Source organism: Phyllobates terribilis, unplaced genomic scaffold (assembly GCF_046119375.1).
Source record: "Phyllobates terribilis strain yellow unplaced genomic scaffold, ASM4611937v1 Scaffold_12__6_contigs__length_324123572, whole genome shotgun sequence".
Classification (NCBI taxonomy): domain Eukaryota; kingdom Metazoa; phylum Chordata; class Amphibia; order Anura; family Dendrobatidae; genus Phyllobates; species Phyllobates terribilis.
In genome coordinates, this window is record NW_027362772.1 from 78,470,869 (window position 1) to 78,496,366 (window position 25,498).

Sequence of the window (25,498 nt, forward strand, 5' to 3'; positions counted from 1 at the left end):
AGGCCTCTTCTTGGCGTTCCTTAAGTGGTCTCCAGACTAATCTCTGGCTGTCATTGCATCCAATGCAAAAGAGGGACTCTGAAGAAGAGGAATTCCAGCCTTCATTGCCTTAATGCTCTACATCTACACTATGATAGCCTTTGAGTAGCATAAGGTCATGAAGAGGCCTTCACAAGGGAAAGTCACATCTGTCCTACGCCACAGAATGTGGTGTGGAGTGGCATAATGTATGGTAGCCAGACCCCTCTATCCATTCCAGATGTGCTAACAATAGATCTGTAGTTTCCCTAGGTGTTTGGAACAACCTCACTGCCAAGTTCCTACAAAAACTGTGTGCAAGTGTACCTAGAAGATATGATGCTTTTTTAAAGGCAAAGGCTTCACAGGGCGGTCTCGTCAAATATTAATGTGATTTAGATTGCGCTTTTGATCATTTTCTTTTCATTGTGTTTATTGATAAAAATAAACTATTAACACCTCTATTTTTGATAGCATTTTTACTGTGCTAAAGCAAGCAAAATGGAAATGGTATCCTTCAAGTTGACATTCATCAGATTGGTCAAAACAATGGGGAAAAAAATGAACAAATCATTATCATTATTTTTTTTTACCAAAATAGGAAACAATCTTCAAAAATATTGTAAACATACCTACATTTGTTTTGCTAAAAAAAATAGTCAAATATTTTTATTTGATAGTAGGTCGGCTGGAATGCCTATCCATTCAGGCAGGTAGGTAGTTTCATACTTGAATATTCTTTGGTGGGGAGAGTCAGTAAAATTAGTTAGATAAATTGTTTCACCACCTGCCAGATACGCAGCCCAGAATCCAAACGAGCCTATGGTCATGATGGTGTGGTTACAATGAGCCAAAAGTGCAAAGTCTCGCTGGGGTGAGGTCTTATTGCCAGCAAAATGAACATCTCCCAGTAAATTATCAATGTTTTCCTTACACCAGTCCATATCATTACTGGTTACCACGAAAATGGGGCTTGCATACTTTTTTCTAAAATAACTCATGGCTCTCTGTAAATACTGTTTTTTGTCAATGACTCCTTTCTGTTCATGTAGCATTACCTGGATATAGTCTCCTCTACAAACATGAACTCCAACATACGTCACATTTTTTGTGCTTCCTATAATGGTGACAAGATACTCATTTATTTCATCTTTAATAAAGTCGTGAAAGGAAAATTCTTGAAGAATCTCTTCTCTCATGTCATGGTAGAAAGTCCATGAAGATACAATGCCAAATAATTTCACATATTCTCCTATGATGTTGCGGTATTCTGGGGACATCCAATTATGAAGTTTTTGTAATTTCCAACTCATTCGATCTGTGACCTCCTGGTCAAGGAGAGGTAACCTGACCTTAAAAACTCTGGCAAGCTTATCGTGCATGTTGGACATCATGTAAGCTTGGCGGCCATTGAGCTTCGACAGAGATAAAAGGGTAGCATACTGAGACATGAAGCTTCCGAAGTGGCCGGCTGGTATATACGTCCATATTCCCATGGGTATCTGATCTGAAATTATTCTTGAATTACCAGATTCTTCCACTTTGAAGTCATATCGACCATAGAATATAGATGAATGTTTTACTTTAATATGAAGATTGAATAAAAAAAATATATTCAGGAAGCCAACCACTCCTAAAGTGATGGTAATAAACTTCAGAAAATTCCAGAGCATGATTTCCAAGGTTTAATGTGCATTAAATGGCTAGAGAAAGAAAATATGAAAAAATTAAAAACTTTAGGCATCAAGTTAACACTAATTTTTGGAGTTGATTTGTTAGAAACAGGAAAAATGGACAAGCGTAAAGATTTGAGTCAATAGAACTTAAACTTTATGGCTAGATGACTAAGTCAGAACATCTCCAAAAATGTTAGATCTTTTGGGCTGCTACCATTACAAGATGGTTAGCACCTACAAAATGTGGGCCAAGGATGGAAAACTTATTAAAACGTGATAGGGGCAAGGCAAGGGCAAAATAATCATGGTTTTAGGGAATGCAACTGAGCCCGTACAGGAGAGGGACCCGCCAGTGGCAGGCTCTATTTTCAACTGGTGGTGCACCCCACTGGGGCCTGTAGGCCTTCTGCATTGCACTACCTGTGCCATGCAAGGGAAGAAGAGGACTGACCCTCTCATCGTGGAAGCGGGAAAGGTAAGAGGCATGATTGATTTTATTCTTAATTGCTGTTTTCACAAAGAGGGACATATTAATGTATGGGAGCCACAAAGGAGGCATTATTAATATATGAGGGCCACAAAAGGGGGTAATCATTACTATTATATGGGGGTGACAAAGGGGTACATTATTATTATCTTGGGGCCACTAAGGGGGATATTGTTAATATATGGGGGCCACTAAAATGGGGTATTATAACTACTATAGGGGGCCCACAAACCATATTAATGTATGGTGTAGCACCCTGAGGATTCGGCTGCTACAGGGGTATTGCACCTCAACCCAGAGGTGTGATATTCCACTCCCGGGTAAGGAAGGAGTGTGAAATTGAGCTCGGTAGGCTGCATGCACTACACACATCCCATTTCCGAGGAGCAGACCAACGGTACTCCCACTTAGAAATGTGCAGGTACGACCGAGTCTGTTCCTGGCTGGAGTGGGAGGGGGGTGGTACATCCCAAGTAGTGTAGGGGCAGATAGGGGGAGCAGCCTGGGTAAAGATAGGAGCTCATTGGGTGCTGGTCACCTGAGCTCACACATAGAGGGTGTATATAAGGTGGGCACCAACTAAGAACAGGGTCAGTTGCAGAGAGAAAGTCAGCGAGCGGAGGAGAAGAGAGACCCAGAGTGAGAGAGGAGAAAGAGAGACCCAGAGGGGGAAACAGAAGAAAAGGACTCCAAGAACCCAACTTAAATCCCCGGGTGAAGAGTCGGCATCAGGGTACCGGAACCCAAGCTGGTGGGGGCAAAAACACTCCCCAGCCAGAGACCGGAGACCGTGGGCAGCGTTTGTCACGGTCACCCACCACATCCACCACGAAGGCATACCACGAGGAGGGTCAGGGAACCCAAGGCCAAGGGTCTCCCAACAGAAGGCCCGAGGGAGCTGGACCTGGGTGGATCAATAGTGGGGACGGCCAGAGAAAGGACAGAAGGAGAGCTCAGGGTCACGCTCCGGACTTATTTGGGGGTTGGCTGGATCCAGAACCTGGTGGACGCAGCACGGCTCGGGAGGTCACTCGAAGCTGGAGTGACCAGAACATCAGCAGTGAGTAAACATCCTAAACTGCATAACCCGACTCTGTCTCTGATTGCCGTCTACACTGCATCACCACAACCCCCATCCTCTGCACCTGATCCCCCTGAGGCTATACCCCACCCGTTGGGGGTTATATCACCAAAGCTGCACCTACACCATCAGCCTCAGCGGACCCTGCTGCAGCGGCGGCCATAGTGACCGCAATACAACGGGTGGCGTAGTCGACATAAAGAACTTTAGTAACATCAGTAAGGACTGCCACACACTGAGCTTGACACCCTGGGCACGGACCGGGTCACAGCCACTCGGAGACTACAACCCCCATCTGATCCGGCTCCGGGTATTCCCCTAAAGAATATGGCCCAGGGGGCGCGTCAACTTTGGCGTAGTCGGCAGGATTACGTGCCCGCAACAACCGGGTACTGCGTGCCTGAAGAAAAGTGCAAGTTTACCTCAAAAAGAAGTCTCCTGCCGGTTCCGGAGGGTCCCCGCCATCGGACCCCATCACCAGTCGATTCCCGCCGGTTGTCCGCCATTAACAGCTTTTTCCCGCCATCTGCAGAGTTTCCCGCCACTGGGAAGCGGTTCCCGCCATTTCCAAGGATTTCCCGCCTTGCCAGAGCGGACGCCATTATGGGCGTGCCAGAGGGTGGCGAGAGGCCACCTCCCATCGTGGGCCAGGACCGAAAATGGCGCCAAAAGTGGAAACCGCCCCCACCAACAGAGACTGTGATGCTAGAGGTGTCTGTCAGCGTGAAGGAACCGCCCCTGGAGCTGACAGTCACCCAGTGGCCCCGGGACCGCCCTCGAAGTGGGAGGAGACGAAAGAAAAGAACGAAAATGGGTGCCGCCTGGAGCAGTCTGGAGCGAGCGCACCCGGAGGCAGGAAGCCTGGAGAAGAGTAGCAGAGAAGCTCACCCGGAGATGGCGAGAGAGCAGAGCAGCACCGGCCCGCTGGCCAGGAGCCTGCTGGAAGAAGAGCAGAGCAGCACCGACCCGTTGGTCAGGAGCCTGCTGGAAACCACGACCCCACTAGGCCTAGTGGAGGTCCTTGCACAGCTCCCCCGAGACCGGGAGTGTGCACAGACTGCCCTGGAGGGCCTCGCATGGAGGATGGCCCGGGTACAGCGAGAGACATTGGCGGAGTGGAGCCGAGAGATGGCCCAGCAAACCAAGACCCGGAGCACGCCAGCCAAGATGAGGAGACAGACCGCCTCTGAGGATGGTGCGGGAGGACCCAAGGCCGGAGACGGCGCCGAGAAGGGAGCCGAACGCATGGAGGCAGGTAAAGGGGACGTCTATACCCCAAACCGGGACACCGCTTACCTGCCCCAGCTCCCCGTCGCAGAGCCCGAAAGTCCCCCTGCTGTGCCCGAAAACGCCATGTCATCGACGCAGACTAGGCCCCAACCGGAAGCCGCCACCGCGACCCCTGTGACGCCATGCGCACCGACCCCGAGCGTGGCAAAACAGGAAGTAACACCAGCCTGGTCGCAGGGCCTAGAATTCCCGGGCATCGCATCACCAACAGCGCCCCCTACCTCCGCGGAACCTCCGGCCTGGCCGCAAGGCCAGGTAGCCCAAGGCGCCGCCGTCCTAACGGTGCCCTTCACCTTCCAGGTGCCCCAGGCCTGGCCGCAAGGCCTGGGCAACCCGGGCGCCACCACCACCGCGCCCGCACCCGTAAAACCAAGGGTGCCGCGTCTGAGAGAGGACTTGTTTGCCCAGCACACGTGGCCGGACGGGCAGCCTTTCATCTGGCCCCAGAAATATTATGAACTGGAGCACCAGAGGAGAGTTGGGGCCATGTGTGCACCCCTGATTCCGGCTCCGAAGCCCGTGATAAGGATCTCGCCCCCGCTTGAAGAGACCCAATTTGAGTGGGACCCCACCGGAGAAGACCTAATGGGGTTCACTCAGGAAACCAGGGCAGCTGCAGCGGAGCGTGCTGAGTGCTGCCGACAGCAGCTCGAGGAGTTTGCGAGGGAGCGGAGAGAGAGGCGGGTCCGGGAACAACAGGCCCAAATAAGGAGCGCCGAGCAGAAGAGCCGAACCAGGAGGGACCCCCGTGCAGCGCACAGTCCCCGCACCACCGGGACTGTGATTAAGTTCAACATGCAGCATGGGTGGGGCTTCATCAGAGACCACAACACCCCCGGCGACGTCTTTGTCACGCGCAGAGATGTGGAGTCCCATCTGCCTGAGGGGCACAGAGGTCGTGACCTTTATATCGGGGACGAGGTCACCTTTACCCGGCACAAGTGTGCCAAAGGACCTTACGCCCTCCATGTGCATCGCCTGACAGAGGAGGAGCTGCGATGTGAGGAGGAAGAGCAAGAGGATCCGGACGGGTCTGAAGCTGAGATCCCCAAAGAAGGAGCAGGAGGAAGACGTTGTTGAGTACAGCGGAGTAGGTGCTGTAAATAGTTACCCGATCGGGGTATAAAGAAACTGTTATTGCTAATATAGTCCCCGTTGGGACCAGCTGAGTGAACTGTTTACCCGTTTACCTTAATCCCACAGGCTGAGGACTGTGAGCAGCCATTCCCTTTCCCTCCTTAACTGGCCGAGGACTGAGAGCGGCCATATCCCTGTATATAGTTGCGCGTCCTAAAGCGCCCCCTACCGGTTTTATAGGAAAACCATTTTTCTAGAAAGACTGTCGCACTTTGCCCGGTCAACAGTTGCCCAGTGACCGAAGGAGGAACAAGAGACGACGAGAATGTTTATTATAAAAAGTTTTATTGATGCTGCTAATTTATATGACGTTTTATATGTTTTATATGTTTATGTTTATATGAAAAATTTTGTATGTTTTGTGATGTTTTTGTCTTACAGCCCGAGGACGTGCTGTGATTTACCAGGGGGGAATGTAGCACCCTGAGGATTCGGCTGCTACAGGGGTATTGCACCTCAACCCAGAGGTGTGATATTCCACTCCCGGGTAAGGAAGGAGTGTGAAACTGAGCTCGGTAGGCTGCATGCACTACACACATCCCATTTCCGAGGAGCAGACCAACGGTACTCCCACTTAGAAATGTGCAGGTACGACCGAGTCTGTTCCTGGCTGGAGTGGGAGGGGGGTGGTACATCCCAAGTAGTGTAGGGGCAGATAGGGGGAGCAGCCTGGGTAAAGATAGGAGCTCATTGGGTGCTGGTCACCTGAGCTCACACATAGAGGGTGTATATAAGGTGGGCACCAACTAAGAACAGGGTCAGTTGCAGAGAGAAAGTCAGCGAGCGGAGGAGAAGAGAGACCCAGAGTGAGAGAGGAGAAAGAAAGACCCAGAGGGGGAAACAGAAGAAAAGGACTCCAAGAACCCAACTTAAATCCCCGGGTAAAGAGTCGGCATCAGGGTACCGGAACCCAAGCTGGTGGGGGCAAAAACACTCCCCAGCCAGAGACCGGAGACCGTGGGCAGCATTTGTCACGGTCACCCACCACATCCACCACGAAGGCATACCACGAGGAGGGTCAGGGAACCCAAGGCCAAGGGTCTCCCAACAGAAGGCCCGAGGGAGCTGGACCTGGGTGGATCAATAGTGGGGACGGCCAGAGAAAGGACAGAAGGAGAGCTCAGGGTCACGCTCCGGACTTATTTGGGGGTTGGCTGGATCCAGAACCTGGTGGACGCAGCACGGCTCGGGAGGTCACTCGAAGCTGGAGTGACCAGAACATCAGCAGTGAGTAAACATCCTAAACTGCATAACCCGACTCTGTCTCTGATTGCCGTCTACACTGCATCACCACAACCCCCATCCTCTGCACCTGATCCCCCTGAGGCTATACCCCACCCGTTGGGGGTTATATCACCAAAGCTGCACCTACACCATCAGCCTCAGCGGACCCTGCTGCAGCGGCGGCCATAGTGACCGCAATACAACGGGTGGCGTAGTCGACATAAAGAACTTTAGTAACATCAGTAAGGACTGCCACACACTGAGCTTGACACCCTGGGCACGGACCGGGTCACAGCCACTCGGAGACTACAACCCCCATCTGATCCGGCTCCGGGTATTCCCCTAAAGAATATGGCCCAGGGGGCGCGTCAACTTTGGCGTAGTCGGCAGGATTACGTGCCCGCAACAACCGGGTACTGCGTGCCTGAAGAAAAGTGCAAGTTTACCTCAAAAAGAAGTCTCCTGCCGGTTCCGGAGGGTCCCCGCCATCGGACCCCATCACCAGTCGATTCCCGCCGGTTGTCCGCCATTAACAGCTTTTTCCCGCCATCTGCAGAGTTTCCCGCCACTGGGAAGCGGTTCCCGCCATTTCCAAGGATTTCCCGCCTTGCCAGAGCGGACGCCATTATGGGCGTGCCAGAGGGTGGCGAGAGGCCACCTCCCATCGTGGGCCAGGACCGAAAATGGCGCCAAAAGTGGAAACCGCCCCCACCAACAGAGACTGTGATGCTAGAGGTGTCTGTCAGCGTGAAGGAACCGCCCCTGGAGCTGACAGTCACCCAGTGGCCCCGGGACCGCCCTCGAAGTGGGAGGAGACGAAAGAAAAGAACGAAAATGGGTGCCGCCTGGAGCAGTCTGGAGCGAGCGCACCCGGAGGCAGGAAGCCTGGAGAAGAGTAGCAGAGAAGCTCACCCGGAGATGGCGAGAGAGCAGAGCAGCACCGGCCCGCTGGCCAGGAGCCTGCTGGAAGAAGAGCAGAGCAGCACCGACCCGTTGGTCAGGAGCCTGCTGGAAACCACGACCCCACTAGGCCTAGTGGAGGTCCTTGCACAGCTCCCCCGAGACCGGGAGTGTGCACAGACTGCCCTGGAGGGCCTCGCATGGAGGATGGCCCGGGTACAGCGAGAGACATTGGCGGAGTGGAGCCGAGAGATGGCCCAGCAAACCAAGACCCGGAGCACGCCAGCCAAGATGAGGAGACAGACCGCCTCTGAGGATGGTGCGGGAGGACCCAAGGCCGGAGACGGCGCCGAGAAGGGAGCCGAACGCATGGAGGCAGGTAAAGGGGACGTCTATACCCCAAACCGGGACACCGCTTACCTGCCCCAGCTCCCCGTCGCAGAGCCCGAAAGTCCCCCTGCTGTGCCCGAAAACGCCATGTCATCGACGCAGACTAGGCCCCAACCGGAAGCCGCCACCGCGACCCCTGTGACGCCATGCGCACCGACCCCGAGCGTGGCAAAACAGGAAGTAACACCAGCCTGGTCGCAGGGCCTAGAATTCCCGGGCATCGCATCACCAACAGCGCCCCCTACCTCCGCGGAACCTCCGGCCTGGCCGCAAGGCCAGGTAGCCCAAGGCGCCGCCGTCCTAACGGTGCCCTTCACCTTCCAGGTGCCCCAGGCCTGGCCGCAAGGCCTGGGCAACCCGGGCGCCACCACCACCGCGCCCGCACCCGTAAAACCAAGGGTGCCGCGTCTGAGAGAGGACTTGTTTGCCCAGCACACGTGGCCGGACGGGCAGCCTTTCATCTGGCCCCAGAAATATTATGAACTGGAGCACCAGAGGAGAGTTGGGGCCATGTGTGCACCCCTGATTCCGGCTCCGAAGCCCGTGATAAGGATCTCGCCCCCGCTTGAAGAGACCCAATTTGAGTGGGACCCCACCGGAGAAGACCTAATGGGGTTCACTCAGGAAACCAGGGCAGCTGCAGCGGAGCGTGCTGAGTGCTGCCGACAGCAGCTCGAGGAGTTTGCGAGGGAGCGGAGAGAGAGGCGGGTCCGGGAACAACAGGCCCAAATAAGGAGCGCCGAGCAGAAGAGCCGAACCAGGAGGGACCCCCGTGCAGCGCACAGTCCCCGCACCACCGGGACTGTGATTAAGTTCAACATGCAGCATGGGTGGGGCTTCATCAGAGACCACAACACCCCCGGCGACGTCTTTGTCACGCGCAGAGATGTGGAGTCCCATCTGCCGGAGGGGCACAGAGGTCGTGACCTTTATATCGGGGACGAGGTCACCTTTACCCGGCACAAGTGTGCCAAAGGACCTTACGCCCTCCATGTGCATCGCCTGACAGAGGAGGAGCTGCGATGTGAGGAGGAAGAGCAAGAGGATCCGGACGGGTCTGAAGCTGAGATCCCCAAAGAAGGAGCAGGAGGAAGACGTTGTTGAGTACAGCGGAGTAGGTGCTGTAAATAGTTACCCGATCGGGGTATAAAGAAACTGTTATTGCTAATATAGTCCCCGTTGGGACCAGCTGAGTGAACTGTTTACCCGTTTACCTTAATCCCACAGGCTGAGGACTGTGAGCAGCCATTCCCTTTCCCTCCTTAACTGGCCGAGGACTGAGAGCGGCCATATCCCTGTATATAGTTGCGCGTCCTAAAGCGCCCCCTACCGGTTTTATAGGAAAACCATTTTTCTAGAAAGACTGTCGCACTTTGCCCGGTCAACAGTTGCCCAGTGACCGAAGGAGGAACAAGAGACGACGAGAATGTTTATTATAAAAAGTTTTATTGATGCTGCTAATTTATATGACGTTTTATATGTTTTATATGTTTATGTTTATATGAAAAATTTTGTATGTTTTGTGATGTTTTTGTCTTACAGCCCGAGGACGTGCTGTGATTTACCAGGGGGGAATGTAGCACCCTGAGGATTCGGCTGCTACAGGGGTATTGCACCTCAACCCAGAGGTGTGATATTCCACTCCCGGGTAAGGAAGGAGTGTGAAACTGAGCTCGGTAGGCTGCATGCACTACACACATCCCATTTCCGAGGAGCAGACCAACGGTACTCCCACTTAGAAATGTGCAGGTACGACCGAGTCTGTTCCTGGCTGGAGTGGGAGGGGGGTGGTACATCCCAAGTAGTGTAGGGGCAGATAGGGGGAGCAGCCTGGGTAAAGATAGGAGCTCATTGGGTGCTGGTCACCTGAGCTCACACATAGAGGGTGTATATAAGGTGGGCACCAACTAAGAACAGGGTCAGTTGCAGAGAGAAAGTCAGCGAGCGGAGGAGAAGAGAGACCCAGAGTGAGAGAGGAGAAAGAGAGACCCAGAGGGGGAAACAGAAGAAAAGGACTCCAAGAACCCAACTTAAATCCCCGGGTAAAGAGTCGGCATCAGGGTACCGGAACCCAAGCTGGTGGGGGCAAAAACACTCCCCAGCCAGAGACCGGAGACCGTGGGCAGCATTTGTCACGGTCACCCACCACATCCACCACGAAGGCATACCACGAGGAGGGTCAGGGAACCCAAGGCCAAGGGTCTCCCAACAGAAGGCCCGAGGGAGCTGGACCTGGGTGGATCAATAGTGGGGACGGCCAGAGAAAGGACAGAAGGAGAGCTCAGGGTCACGCTCCGGACTTATTTGGGGGTTGGCTGGATCCAGAACCTGGTGGACGCAGCACGGCTCGGGAGGTCACTCGAAGCTGGAGTGACCAGAACATCAGCAGTGAGTAAACATCCTAAACTGCATAACCCGACTCTGTCTCTGATTGCCGTCTACACTGCATCACCACAACCCCCATCCTCTGCACCTGATCCCCCTGAGGCTATACCCCACCCGTTGGGGGTTATATCACCAAAGCTGCACCTACACCATCAGCCTCAGCGGACCCTGCTGCAGCGGCGGCCATAGTGACCGCAATACAACGGGTGGCGTAGTCGACATAAAGAACTTTAGTAACATCAGTAAGGACTGCCACACACTGAGCTTGACACCCTGGGCACGGACCGGGTCACAGCCACTCGGAGACTACAACCCCCATCTGATCCGGCTCCGGGTATTCCCCTAAAGAATATGGCCCAGGGGGCGTGTCATATGGGGCCACAAAGAAAAATATTTCTATAGGAGGACCACAAGTGAAGTCATTATTAATGTATGTAAGGGCGTTATTAATGTATGTGAGCCACAAAGAGGAACATTATTATTACTTTATTGGAGCCAGAAAAGGGGCCATTAACAATCATTAGTTTTCAAGGACCGTTAGCCTCAAAATCAATCAAGACACCCAGTTTCTGTGAATACATCTTATTTAGAGAACATTAGTTTAGAGAACATTCTAAGGATATGTACATGCTTAACTAGGTTCTTTAGCTGTAATCAACAAAACATGATTTTATGAAGCTGGCATAGAAAAAGTAATATAACATATCTCTTATAAAAGTTTTTGAAAGCCATTATGCATCTCAGTTGTGTCCCGGGGGTCCCACATGGTTGCTCAGCCACATATATTTCTTTTTAGGGCTTGTTCAAGATTAGGACAAAAAAGTCTGTTCTTTTTACAGCAACAGCTCCACCCATGGCTGTGTTTGGTATTGCACCTCAAACTCTTTGACTTTCTGATTATGAGTTGCAATACCAGACACAGCCTACGGACAAGATTGACGCTGTTTCTGGAAAAAAGTAAACCCTTTTTTCTAACCTTGGGCAATCATTTTAAGATCCCTGGCACTGTCTATTGGTTGGATAAGTACTTCAATAAGTTAAATTGCCCTATCCAGGGCCGGCATCAGCACCCGGCGCACCCTGGCAAGTGCCGGGGCCCTGAGCAGGCGGGGGGCCCACTCGCCGTCGGGTACCCCGCCGCGCTATGGGACCCGTGAGCAGAGGAGAGCGGTGTCAGCGCCCGCTCCCCCACGCTTTCTCAGGGCCCCGGCAACCAGTGCAATACTTACCCCTCCCCGTGCCTCCGCAGCAGCTCTGGTGTTTTCCTCATCCTCTGACTGTGACGTCTCAGGTCAGAGAGAGTGGTGACGTCTTTACACCACAGTCTCTCCTGAGTCATCACAGCGCAGAGTGGGAAGACGCCGGCGACGCTGGAGTTCAGGGCTGCGGCAGCAGGTGAGGAGAAGAGGTGAGTATTTGATTTTTTTTTTAATGTATGGAGGCATGGGGCATTATATGGGGGATAGAGGTGACATCCTGCATGTGGCATTATAAGAGAGGGGAGAGGTGACATCCTGCATGGGGCATTAAAAGGGAGGGGGGGGTGTGACATCCTGCAGGGGGCATTAAAAGGGAGGAGAGTGACCGTGCATGGGGCATTAAAAGGGGGGGGAGTGACATCCTGCATGGGACACTATATGGGGGGGTGACAATGCATGGGGCATTATAAGGAGGTGGGGGAGTGACATCCTGCATGGGGCATTATATTGGGGGGAGCAGCCTGCATGGGGCATTATAAGGGGGGAACAGCCTGAATGAGGCATTATGTTGGGGGAACAGCCTGCATGGTGCATTATGTGGGGGCACAGCCTGCATGGAGCATTATATGGGGGCCAGTATTCTGTATAGAGCGTTATATGGGGGCTAGTATCCTGTATGGAGCGTTATATGGGGGCCAGTATCCTGTATGGAGCATTTTATGGGGGCCAGTATGCATTTTATGGGGGCCAGTATTCTGTATGGAGCGATTCGCCGGTTTCTGAGCTATTGTGGAATTTACAATAGATATCACTCATGTAATGTAAGAAGTGAAATCTTCGGCAATTGTACTATATACAGTACAGTCCAAAAGTTTGGACACCTTCTCATTTAAATATTTTTCTGTATTTTCATGACTTTGAAAATTGTACATTCACACTGAAGGCATCAAAACTATGCATTAACACATGTGGAATTATATACTTAACAAAAAAGTATGAAACAACTGAAAATATGTCTTATATTCTAGGTTCTTCAAAGTAGCAACCTTTTGCTTTGATGACTGCTTTGCACACTCTTGGCATTCTCTTGATGAGCTTTAAGAGGTAGTCACCGGAAATGGTTTTCACTTCACAGGTGTGCCCTATCAGGTTTAATAAGTGGGATTTCTTGCCTTATAAATGGGGTTGGGACCATCAGTTGTGTTGTGCAGAAGTCTGGTGGATACACAGCTGATAGTCCTGCTGAATGGACTGTTAGAATTTGTATTATGGCAAGAAAAAAGCAGCTAAGTAAAGAAAAATGAGTGGCCATCATTACTTTAAGAAATGAAGGTCAGTCAGTCTGAAAAATTGGGAAAACTTTGAAAGTGTCCCCAAGTGTAGTTGCAAAAACCATCAAGCACTACAAAGAAACTGGCTCACATGAGGACCGCCCCAGGAAAGGAAGACCAGGAGTCACCTCTGCTTCTGAGGATAAGTTTATCCAAGTCACCAGCCTCAGAAATCGCAGGTTAACAGCAGCTCAGATTAGAGACCAGGTCAATGCCACACAGAGTTCTAGCAGTAGACACATCTCTACAATAACTGTTAAGAGGAGACTTTGTGCAGCAGGCCTTCATGGTAAAATAGCTGCTAGGAAACCACTGCTAAGGACAGGCAACAAGCAAAGGGACTTGTTTGGGCTAAAGAACACAAGGAATGGACATTAGACCAGTGGAAATCTGTGCTTTAGTCTGATGAGTCCAAATTTGAGATCTTTGGTTCCAACCACCGTGTCTTTGTGCGACGCAGAAAAGGTGAACGGATGGACTCTACATACCTGGTTCCCACCGTGAAGCATGGAGGAGGAGGTGTGATGGTATGGGGGTGCTTTGCTGGTGACACTGTTGGGGATTTATTCAAAATTGAAGGCATACTGAACCAGCATGGCTACCACAGCATCTTGCAGCGGCATGCTATTCCATCCGGTTTGCATTTAGTTGGACCATCAATTATTTTTAACAGGACAATGACCCCAAACACACCTCCAGGCTGTGTAAGGGCTATTTGACCAAGAAGGAGAGTGATGGGGTGCTACGTCAGATGACCTGGCCTCCACAGTCACCAGACCTGAACCCAATCGAGATGGTTTGGAGTGAGCTGGACCGCAGAATGAAGGCAAAAGGGCCAACAAGTGTTAAGCATCTCTGGGAACTCCTTCAAGATTGTTGATAGACCATTTCCGGTGACTACCTCTTGAAGCTCATCAAGAGAATGCCAAGAGTGTGAAAAACAGTCATCAAAGCAAAAGGTGGCTACTTTGAAGAACCTAGAATATAAGACATATTTTCAGTTGTTTCACACTTTTTTGCTAAGTATATAATTCCACATGTGTTAATTCATAGTTTTGATGCCTTCAGTGTGAATGTACAATTTTCATAGTCATGAAAATACAGAAAAATCTTTAAATGAGAAGGTGTGTCCAAACTTTTGGTCTGTACTGTATATATATATATATATATATATATTTATTTATTTATTTTATTTTATTTTTTTTCTGTGGTATCTGTGCATCATGATTCGTGGTATGTGTTAAAGGGTCCCACTGAGACTCTTTCGCTCAGGGCCCACAAAAACCTGGAGCCGGCCCTGACCCTATCGTTTTAACAAACTTAATGCGATGTGGTGGGAAAATATTGGGTTAATCCTGCACTGCCTATTCGGATGAAGGATGATGGACGGAGCCAACAAAGGATTAGATAAAATGCAGTTTATTTGTTTTTTGACAATTTTTTTTATAAACTGTATTTCATCTGATCCTTCGTTGGCTCCATCCATGATATCATCCTTCATCCGAATAGGCAGAGCAGGATTAACCCCATATCCTCCCACCACATTGCATTAATCTTCCATGTGGGTCCATGTGGTAAAGCGTTTCTGCATCAAAGTGCAATTGTAAAGCGTCGCCCTAATCGGCTTTTCCACCACCTGAAAAAGGGAGAATCTGTGGAATTCAACATTGTTCATGGACTGATAGGTCCAAAGGTGGATAATGTAACTAGGAGGCCTACTGTGATCCCACTAGGGGCAATCGGGTAATTCTGTGCGATGTGTTAAAAATACTAGAGTTGGATGAATTTATTTGAGTAGAATTTAATTCTACTCAAATTTTTCAAAAAATTGTGCTCACCAGAATGTGTAATTTTGCAATCCACTCTACACAAATTCAGCCAAAAAAATAATAATCACTCACCTCTTTGGTCACTTAAGCTCCTAGATCTCTACCCGCACAGTCCTCAGTGCCTCTTCTTACCACCACTCTAAAACTCAAGGCATCATCATGCTAGGATAGAACTTCCAGCCGTGGCATGGCCCGGGACATCTCTGCACTTGAGTGTCTTAAGGTTGCTGCAACATTTTGATTTAATGACGTATCCCATGACCTTTCGACACGAACTAAGCCTGGGTCAACCGTTCACATACAGTGATGCCTCAAACATACAGTGCATTGTGAAAGTATTTGGCCCCCTTGAACTTTTCTGCCTTTTGCCACATTTCTGGCTTCAAACATAAAGATATAAAATTCTAATTTTTTGGAGGAAGAATCAACAACAAGTGGGACGCAATCTTGAAGTGGAACAAAATTTATTGGATATTTTAAACTTTTTTAACAAATTAAAAACTGAAAAGTTGGGCGTGCAATATTATTCGGCTCCTTTACTTTCACTCCAGAAGTTCAGTGAGGATCTCTGAATGATCCAATGTTGTCCTAAATGACTGATAATGATACATAGAATCCACCTGTGTGTAATCAAGTCTCCGTATAAATGCACCTGCTCTGTGATAGTTTCAGGGTTCTGTTTCAAGTACAGAGAGTAATACATACAATTCATGGAAAAGGTAGTAATTTTTTACCCCATAGGGGAATCGTCTATATTATAACCATTAATTACTTTCATATCCAAAGCTACCAAAATATGGACTTATAGTAGGCTAAATCGTAAAAAGGACATAGATCAGTAGCAGAAGCAAAAAAACTATCAAAAAGCCATAAATATAGAAATATATCAAAGTTTATTGACGAACAATAGCATAAGGGGATAAAACACAGGTACAGTACAATAGAACCTTAATCCACGTGAATTGGTGAATTTTTTCCTTTGCATTGTACATATGGAACAGTTGCAGTGGACTGAATAAACAACATATATACAGAGAGAAAAAAACTTACAGCCGCGGTATCTTAATTCTTGCTTTAGGTTAATGTTGGTTTTTTCCTATCAATAAAAACTAATTTGATATATGTTAGATCTTACATTATAAAAATATGGATCCTGCGTGATCTCTATATATAAGCATATGCATGGTCTCTGTTAGCCTCCTATGTTATGGGGTGGATAGTCTGTAGTCACTGGATGTGTTCATTATATGCATAAATGTTGATTTATCCATTTGGCAGCTCTCTATCTATGCTGCGACTAAATGGTACAATATTGCGGTTTAACTATACTTAATATGCATATTTTGGAGGTACTATAGTGACTACATACTGTGTGTTACTACACTGTGGTTCTAATATTTGTGATGTGGGTGTGTGGTTTCATATGTTTTGTAATTTATCTTGTTGCATACTGTCCCAATATGTATAGCATATATGCGCTTTAAGCCTATCTTCTCTTATGTGCCGATGTAGGATTTACCCTGTACGCATGCGCGCTGTGGTTCCTAGACGCTGACCGGCTTTCCGCGTCTTTGGTGCCTCCCGACGTCAGGTCACGTGTGGCCTGCCGCTGGCTGTCGTGTGACGCGGACGTCGCTTAGCATCGCGGTCTCTATGGTGACGCATGCGTCATTTCCGGTCACTTCCGGTTTTCGGCATCTTGTGGCGCCGATATAACGTGGATTCTTCATACATACCTCTAAGCCCCCTGACGAAGGGACATCCAAAACGCGCGTCGGGGCTCTCGCTCCACGTGTGTAGCCTCTCTACTACTGCCCCTGTGCCCTGACTGTTTGCCCATAGGCTTCCCCTGCAATTGATTCACTGGTATGTATAGTGGGGGCCTCTAGTGGCTCTATATGTGTTGATACATGAGTGCTATTATTATGTCTAAACGTCTAAGGGCACATTATGACACTTGATATATATTTATCGATTGAATTTGACATATGGGGCCTCTTTGGTGATAATTTACCTTGCAAATTTGCTATATTTTTATATGCAGAGAGCATCATGAAGACCAAGGAACACACCAGGCAGGTCCGAGATACTGTTGTGGCAAAGTTTAAAGCCGGATTTGGATACAAAAAGATTTCTCAAGTTTTAAACATCTCAAGGAGCACTGTGCAAGTGATCATATTGAAATGGAAGGAGTATCAGACCACTGCAAATCTACCGAGACCCGGCCGTCCCTCTAAGCTTTCATCTCGAACAAGGAGAAGACTGATCAGAGATGCAGCCAAAAGGCCCATGATCACTCTGGATGAACTGCAGAGATCTACAGCTGAGGTGGGAGAGTCTGTCCATAGGACAACAATCAGTTGTACACTGCACAAATCTGGCCTTTATGGAAGAGTGTCAAGAAGAAAGCCATTTCTCAAAGATATCCATGAAAAGTCTCGTTAGAAGTTTGCCACAAGCCACCTGGGAGACACATCAAACATGTGGAATAAGGTGCTCTGGTCAGATGAAACCAAAATCAAACTTTTTGGCCACAAGGCAACATAGTAACATAGTTTGTAAAGCCGAATAAAGACTTGCGTCCATCAAGTTCGACCTGTTAGTTTTGTAATTGCTAAAGTTGATCCAGAGGAGGGCAAAAACCCCAAATGATTTAGCCAATCTTCACCTGAGGAAAAATTCCCTCCCGACTCTGAAACCAGCAGTCAGAATAAATCCCTGTATCAACCTACTATTTTATTTTATTTTTAAGTATACGCTGAAATCTGCCTGGTATCTAGAAATGCATCCAGTCCCCGCTTGAACTGGTGTAGTGAATCCGACATTACCGTCTCCTCACTCAGTGAATTCCATATTCTCACTGCTCTTACTGTAAAGAACCCCTTCCTATGCTGGTGCTGAAACCTTTTCTCTTCCAGTCTTAGTGAATGCCCTCTTGTTACCGTAATATCCCTCCTTTTGAACAAATCCCGGGCAAGATCTCTATACTGTCCCCTAACATATTTGTACACATTTATTATGTCCCCCCTCAACCTTCTCTTTTCCAGGCTGAATAGTCCTAGTTTTGCCAACCTCTCTGGGTATTGCAATCCCTCCATTCCCTTTATTAATTTTGTTGCCCTCCTTTGTACCTTTTCAAGCTCATTTATATCCTTTCTATCTATTGGGGCCCATAACTGAGCACAGTATTCCAAGTGTGGTCTGACCAGTGCTTTGTACAGTGGAAGAACAATGTTCTCATCCTTTGCAGCTATACCTCTTCTGATACATCCCATTACCCTGTTTGCCCTTACAGCAGCGGCCTGACTTTGGGCACTCCAATTTAGTTTGCTATCAATCAAGATGCCCAAGTCCTTCTCCATCTCTGAATTCCCCAATGATTTCCCATTCAGTGAGTACTGGTGACTTCCATTTTTCCTTCCCATATGTATGACCTTACATTTCTCCTCATTAAACCTCATTTGCCATTTAATGCTCTACCTACCCAGCTTATCCAAATCCCTCTGTAGGTCTGCACTATCCTCTTTTGTATTAATTGTTTTACATAACTTTGTGTCATCTGCAAATATTGATATTTTACTATTTATCCCGTTGACTATGTCGTTAATAAAGATATTAAATAACAATGGGCCTAGTACAGACCCCTGTGGTACCCCACTAGTGACGCTTACCCAATCTGCGTATATTCCATTTATAACCACCCTCTGCCTTCTATCCCTTAGCCAGTTAGCTACCCACTTGCAAACATTTTCCCCCAGCCCCATCATTCTCATGTTGTATACCAACCTAGTATGTGGCACGCTATCGAACGCTTTTGAGAAGTCGAGATACACGACATCCACTGGTTCCCCCTGATCTACTCGAGAGCTAACCTCCTCGTAGAAGCCAATCAGGTTTGTTTGGCAAGAGCGATTCCTCATGAATCCATGTTGGTTCGGGGTTAAAAGATTATTAGCATCAAGATGCTCCGTAATCGCCTCTTTAGTGAAGCTTTCAAAAATTTTGCCCACAACTGACGTCAGACTCACCGGCCGATAGTTTCCGACGTCACTTTTTGCTCCCTTTTTGAATATTGGCACTACATTCGCCTGTCACCAATCAAGTGGTACAGACCCAGTCTCAACAGAGTCCTTAAATATAAGATATAACGGTCTGTCTATCACATTACTTAGTTCCCTTAGTACCCGTGGGTGTATGCCATCAGGTCCTGGTGATTTGTTTATTTTAATGTTACTGAGGCGTTTCTGTACCCCAACTTGGGTTAGATTAGTCATACTTAGTGGAGGATTAAGCTTGTCACTTCTCATTTCTCCTGTTAGTTCTATTTCCTTTGTGAAAGTTGTCGAAAAAAAATTATTTAATAGATTAGCTTTATCCTCATCTTTCTCTATGATTTTGCCTTCCTCACTTTTTATCGGTCCAATATTATCCGATTTAATCCTTTTACTATTTATATACGTAAAGAACAGTTTGGGATTTGATCTACTTTCCCTAGCAATACGTCTCTCTGTTTCCTCCTTCGCTATTTTTATTTGTTTTTTGCAGGTTCTCGTTTTTTCCTTGTAACACATTAGTGCCTCCTTACTGTTTTCCTGTTTTAATCTCTTGAATGCCTCTTTTTTGCTATTTAACGCCCCTTTTACGTTCTTGTTCAACCATATTGGTTTCCTCTTATTTCTGGCCCTTTTATTCCCATACGGTATATACCTCTCGCACTGAGTATTCAGAATTCTTTTGAAGGTTTCCATTTACTATTCGTATTCCTTTGATTAAGTACTTTGTCCCAGTCAATAAGTTGAAGGTTTTCTATCAGCTGATCAAACTTCGCCCTCCTAAAGTTTAATGTTTTTGTTGTTCCCTTATTGATAACCCTACTGAAGGGCATTTTGAAGTTGATAATATTATGATCGCTATTACGGTATGCTTGGCGTAAAAGCAACACAGCTCATCACCCTCAAAACACCATCCCCACTGTCAAACATGGTGGTGGCAGCATCATGGTTTGGGCTTGCTTTTCTTCAGCAGGGACAGGGAAGATGGTTAAAATTGATGGGAAGATGGATGGAGCCAAATACAGGACCATTCTGGAAGAAAACCTGTTGGAATCTGCAAAAGACCTGAGACTGGGACGGAGATTTATCTTCCAACAAGACAATGATCCCAAACATAAAGCAAAATCTACAATGTAATGGTTCAAAAATAAACGTATCCAGGTGGTAGAATGGCCAAGTCAAAGTCCAGACCTGAATCCAATCGAGAATCTGTGGAAAGAGCTGAAAACTGCTGTTCACAAACGCCCTCCATCCAACCTCACTGAGCTCGAGCAGTTTTACAAGGAAGAATGGGCAAGAATTTCAGCCTCTCGATGTGCAAAACTGATAGAGACATACCCCAAGCGACTTGCAGCTGTAATCGCAGCAAAAGGTGGCGCTACAAAGTATTAACTCAAGGCGGCCGAATAATATTGCACGTTCCACTCTTCAGTTTTTAATTTGTTAAAAAAGTTTAAAATATCCAATAAATTTCGTTCCACTTCATGATTGTGTACCACTTGCTGTTGATTCTTTCCAAAAAATTAGAATTTTATATCTTTATGTTTGAAGCCAGAAATGTGGCAAAAGGTAGAAAAGTTCAAGGGGGCCAAATACTTTCACAATGCACGGTAGTTATGGCCAGAAGTCCGAGCCCAACGTGAGGATGCTTGAGGTTTCAGCACGTGGCTGTGGTAAGAAGAGGCGCTAAGGACCGTATGGGAAAAGTATGGTGAGGTATTAGTTGTTTTTTTCCTACATCTAACTTTAATTATGCTATTGGATCTCTCCAGAACCCAGAGCACAATAAGGGACATTGAATTTGGGGAGAATGCATTTTTTGTGAATCAAACATTCCAGTAAAATCTGTGCGACTTTGTGAATTTGAATCTTGTCAAATCCACTCATCTACCCATTACCAGAACTCAAAATGTGACTGCAGCATTGTAGAAGGTTACAATGGACAAAAAGAGGGGGTTAACATTTCTGGAGAATATTTCTGCAGTCTGCTCTAGTAATCTACATTTTTTTTTAGTAAAGTTGTGTTATATTTACCACTTACCTTCTCTCTATGCTCTTCCTGTACCACCCATACATATTTGTGCACGCTCACATACATACTGTAGCAAAGCCAGGTAGGCTATGTCTAAATGCTAGCACTGCAGGTCTTAATTAGATGCACCTGGCTAGCTTTGACTAAGAACCATGGCCTGTGTTCACCTGAAAGCTGTCAATGTGCTGGATGTTGAGCAGAAATGGAGTGTGTTGAAGCTGGTGAGTGACCAGACAAAATGTGATCTGTAGCTCTGAGAGAGAGCTCTGAATGTAGACTGTACGGGTTAGCTAGGAAAACTGAGCAGTCTGTGTGTTAGAGCTGCAGAGTAACCTGTGGAAGCTGCAGCTTGTTCAGTGTGAACTGTGCATAGAGTTGAACACTCCTGTTTGGTGCTGGAAGCTGCTGGAGCTCAGGCTGAAGGGGATACTGAGACTGGTAGGATCCTGCCTCTTCTGTGTATAAAGTTTGCTCCTGGAGAAAGGACTGTAATCGGTTTGGGTGAGCCTGCACTGAAATATATGGGCCTGCTGAATGAACTGTTTTTTTGCTCTTATCCCTTTGTGCCCAGAAGAGGCTGTTTTAGTTATGAATCCCTTGGAGTTTTATGAAAGCAATAAACTGCACATGTTTGAACCAAATGGCATTGCCTGTGTGAACGCTACCTAATGTCTGCCTGAAAGCTTGAATACTTACAATACATATTGATATATACACTCATGCACAGAAAATAAGCAAATACACACACACAGGGCAGTCATCAGACCGGTCATAAGTCTTCTCAGGTGCCCAACGCCCGCCCTGTCAGGACTTGCAACAGTCAAGGCCTACCTTCATTACTCCCTTCTGCCTTCCTTCGTAATATGACGTAATGTATCTGCTTGAAGAGGCATTGTTCCTTTGTGGCAAGCACTGCTTTTTTACTGGTCCTGACCTACTATAATTTTGTGATCCCTCGTTATTTATCTACTCCTCTTCTCTTAGCACTCGGCATCGCCCTCGTCTTCGCTCAGACTTCTGTACCCAACACTCTACACATAAAGCTGCACCTTATAATTCGCACCTCCTAATTCCTTAGTGCCACGTATCTCTTCCCTGGGAATCATCTGTCCACTGGTTGCATCCTCTTCCGTAGGTTACACTTTCAAGTATTCACAAGATATATATTGCAATGAAGAGCTCTATAAAATGACTTGTAACACACGCTGTAAAAGCAGGTATGACCAGTCTTTTTGTAAATCTGCAAATTATTTACCAATGATTTAAATACATTTTGTGTTGCCTCAGTTTATCCTTATCCTGTTCTTCACTATCAAGGTGGAAAAATTCTGCAGTTACTAGTAGAGTCGTAAAGGAAACAGTCATGGCCGAAAGTGTTGGCACCCTTGATATGGTTCCAGTAAATTAAGTATTTCTCCTAGAAAGTTATTGCAGTTATACATGTTTTGTTATATACGTGTTTATTTCCTCTGTGTGTAATGGAACAATGCAAAAAAAACTGAGAAAAAAAAGGCAAATTGGACATAATTTTTTAATATTTGGCCGCACATCCTTTGGAATAAATAGCTACAATCAATCGCTTCCTATAACCATCAGCAAACTTCTTACTTCTCTCAACTGGATTTTTGGACCAATTAGCTTTCGCAATCTGCTCCAGGTCTCTCATATTTGAAGGGTGCCTTCTCCCAACAGCAATTTTAAGATCTCTCCACAGGTGATCAATGAGATTTAGATCTAAATTCATTGCTGGCCACTTCAGAACTCTTCAGCACTTTTCCATCCATTTTCGGGGTACTTGTTGAAGTATTTTTGGGGTCATTGTCCTGCTAGAAGACCATTAACCTAGGGCTCAAACCCAGCTTCCTGAAACTGAGCATTACACTTTTATAATCTTTGGATTTCAATATGCCTTGCACACAGTCAAGGAACCCAGTGCCAGAGGCAGCAAAACAACACCAAAACATCTTTGAACCTCCATCATTTTTTACTGTAGGTACTGTGTTCTTTTTTTGTAGGCCTCATTCTATTTTTGGTAACCAGTAGAATGATGTGCTTTACCAAAAAGCTCTATCTTCGTCTCATCTATCCACAAGATGCTTTCCAAGAAGGATTTTGGCTTACTCAGGTACATTTTGGCAAACTGCAGTCTAGCTTTTTTATGTCTCTGTGTCAGCAGTGGGATCCTCCAGAGTCTCCTGCCATAGCGTTTCATTTCATTCAAATGTTGATGGATGGTTTGCGTTGACACTGATGCACCCTGAGCCTGCAGGTGTCATAGCCCGACTCCGGGATTGGATATGGTGATCTCTGGCTGTGGGTCAGTTTCCCTCTCTGTTTGACCACAGCCTGTCTTGTGTCTGTCCAACTGCTGATGTTTCTATGCAGGTATTTTCACTTCCTCCTTTTGGTTTGTCCTATCACAACTTGGAAGGGGCTATTTAATCTTCTGGCACATGCAGTCTTTGCTGACTATATTCCAAGTTAGATGGATGTTTGGCGTCCCAGCTCCCCAGTTAAGGATTATCTTGTTGAGGTTTTCTCAAACCTGCGGTTTGTTTGCATGTTTCCCTTCTCAGCTCTTTTCCCATTTTATTACATTCAGGGTCTAGGGGTTTTCACGTATACCAAAAGTCTTTTTGGGTTCCTTCCTTTTTCTTCTGTCTTTCATTCATGACTGTGTGAACACGTCTTTAGCCCTGTGTCTCATCCTCTGTCTTTGTGCATTTCGTTCTGTTGTGGTTTTGAGTTACACTTTGTGCATAGTTGAGGGTGCAGTTAAGGACACTCAGGGTTAACTGACATTTAGAGGGGGTGCCATTGCGTAATTTTAGGTTGCCAACCTCCATGGTCATGCAGGGATAAATCAGGGTCAGGTTAGGGATTGCGTAGTCTGTATACAAACCTGTGGTGTGCAGGTTTAACATCTCCCCTGGTTTGTTCATCCCTGTGTGAGTGTTAGGGTTCAGTCATAACAGCAGGGGACAGCTTGAATTTCTTTGAAAATTGATTGGGGCTGCTTATCAACCATCCGGACTATCCTGCGTTGCAAACTTTCATCAATATTTCTCTGCCGTCCACATCCAGTGATATTAGCTACAGTGCCATGGATTGTAAACTTCTTGATTATGTTGCGCACCATGGACAAAGGAATATCAAGCTATCTGGAGATGGACTTGTAACCTTGAGGTTGCTGATATTTTTAAACAATTTTAGATCTCAAGTCCTCAGACAGTTCTCTTCTCCTCTTTCTGTTCTTCATGTTTAATGTGGCACACACAGACACACAATGAAAAGATTGAGTCAACTTCTCCCCTTTTTATCTGGCTTCAGGTAAAATTTTCATATTGCCCACACATGTTACTTGCCACAGGTGAAATGTGAATGAGCATTACATGTGACTCACCCCCTGGGCAGTGGGGCACTCGGAGCCGGGCAACAGGGAAACGATGGGGGTAGTAGTGGCGACCCGGTTCCGTGGCTCAGGGTGGTCAGACCAGTGGCAGTCTATGATGTGCTGTAGGTAATGTCTGACTACGCCACCCGTGGATTGTGGTCAGGGCTAACCGCCGCTGCAGTGCAGACCGCTGGGGCTGATATAAATGTGCAGCACTGAATAGTTCAACTCCCCACGGGAGGAGTATGGCCCCAGGGCAGTATATATAATGGATGATGGAGGGGATGATTCCGACCGTGATAGCCAGTAAACGGAGGCCTCTTAAACAGTTCAGGGTCTTTATTAGAACAGGTAAAATGACCCAGAAACAGGCCCGGCTAGGAGGGGGCCTGGATGTCTGAGAACAAGTGGGAAGCTGACCCTGGTCAGGGTGAGGGTGTAGGCCTACCGTGCTCTCTGTGCTCCTCCTGGCTATTTCCCTCCTTGCAGTGTAACAGCCCACGTTCCCGAGCTCACCGTGTCCTCTCGCCCGTATGGCTTGCAACTTGGGTCCCTTTCTACTCCCGGCCTGGTACGGCTTTGCTGGTCCCTTCTGCTGTGGCGGAGCCTTCGGGCTTCTTAGGCCAAGGAACGTACAGTCCCGTGCAGACTGGTTATCTGCTGTAGGACTTGGAATCCTCCCAGCCTCAGACACCAAAGTCTGGTAGATTAGTTTCTTTATCTGCCAGGACAGGCTCACTTCGCCTTTTGTCCCTGGCTCGTGGCTCTCCTACTGCCACTCGGCCTCTTAGGCTGCAACACAACTGTCTGTCCCTGCCCTGGGACACCTCTCAATCCAGAGACAGGTTGTCCAGTTCTCCCTAACCCTGCCCCCAGCTCCAGCTTTTATAGGGGCAGCCTGCTCCCCCTACTGGTCTGGGACAGGAGGTGCTGCATGCTAATGGTCCTTGACTAGAGGACCTCCCCCTTGCTCTCAGACACAGCTTTATTATATTTGTGGCATCCAGGCCAGGGTGACACACATGCTTGAAACAAAGTTGTTTACCCACGTTTTTGGAAAGGTGCCAACAATT

At 47.6% G+C, this 25,498-nt stretch overlaps 1 protein-coding gene across 3 annotated transcripts in view; it reads right to left on the reverse strand.

The window, feature by feature from the left end:
* Positions 1–482: 482 nt before the first annotated feature.
* Positions 483–25,498, reverse strand: part of LOC141173096 (galactoside alpha-(1,2)-fucosyltransferase 1-like) — a 30,814-nt gene continuing 5,798 nt past the window's right edge. Inside the window, exons 1-2 of one of the 3 annotated variants that reach the window (XM_073657740.1) lie at positions 22,095–22,185; positions 483–1,721 (exon numbers count right to left, since the gene is read on the reverse strand). In XM_073657740.1, coding sequence (XP_073513841.1) covers positions 678–1,691 — 1,014 coding nt within the window. In that variant the 5' untranslated portion in view covers positions 1,692–1,721; positions 22,095–22,185 and the 3' untranslated portion in view covers positions 483–677. Of the gene's footprint in view, positions 1,722–21,862; positions 22,186–25,498 lie in introns of those variants that run through there. The other 2 variants (XM_073657738.1, XM_073657739.1) reach the window with 2 other exon arrangements.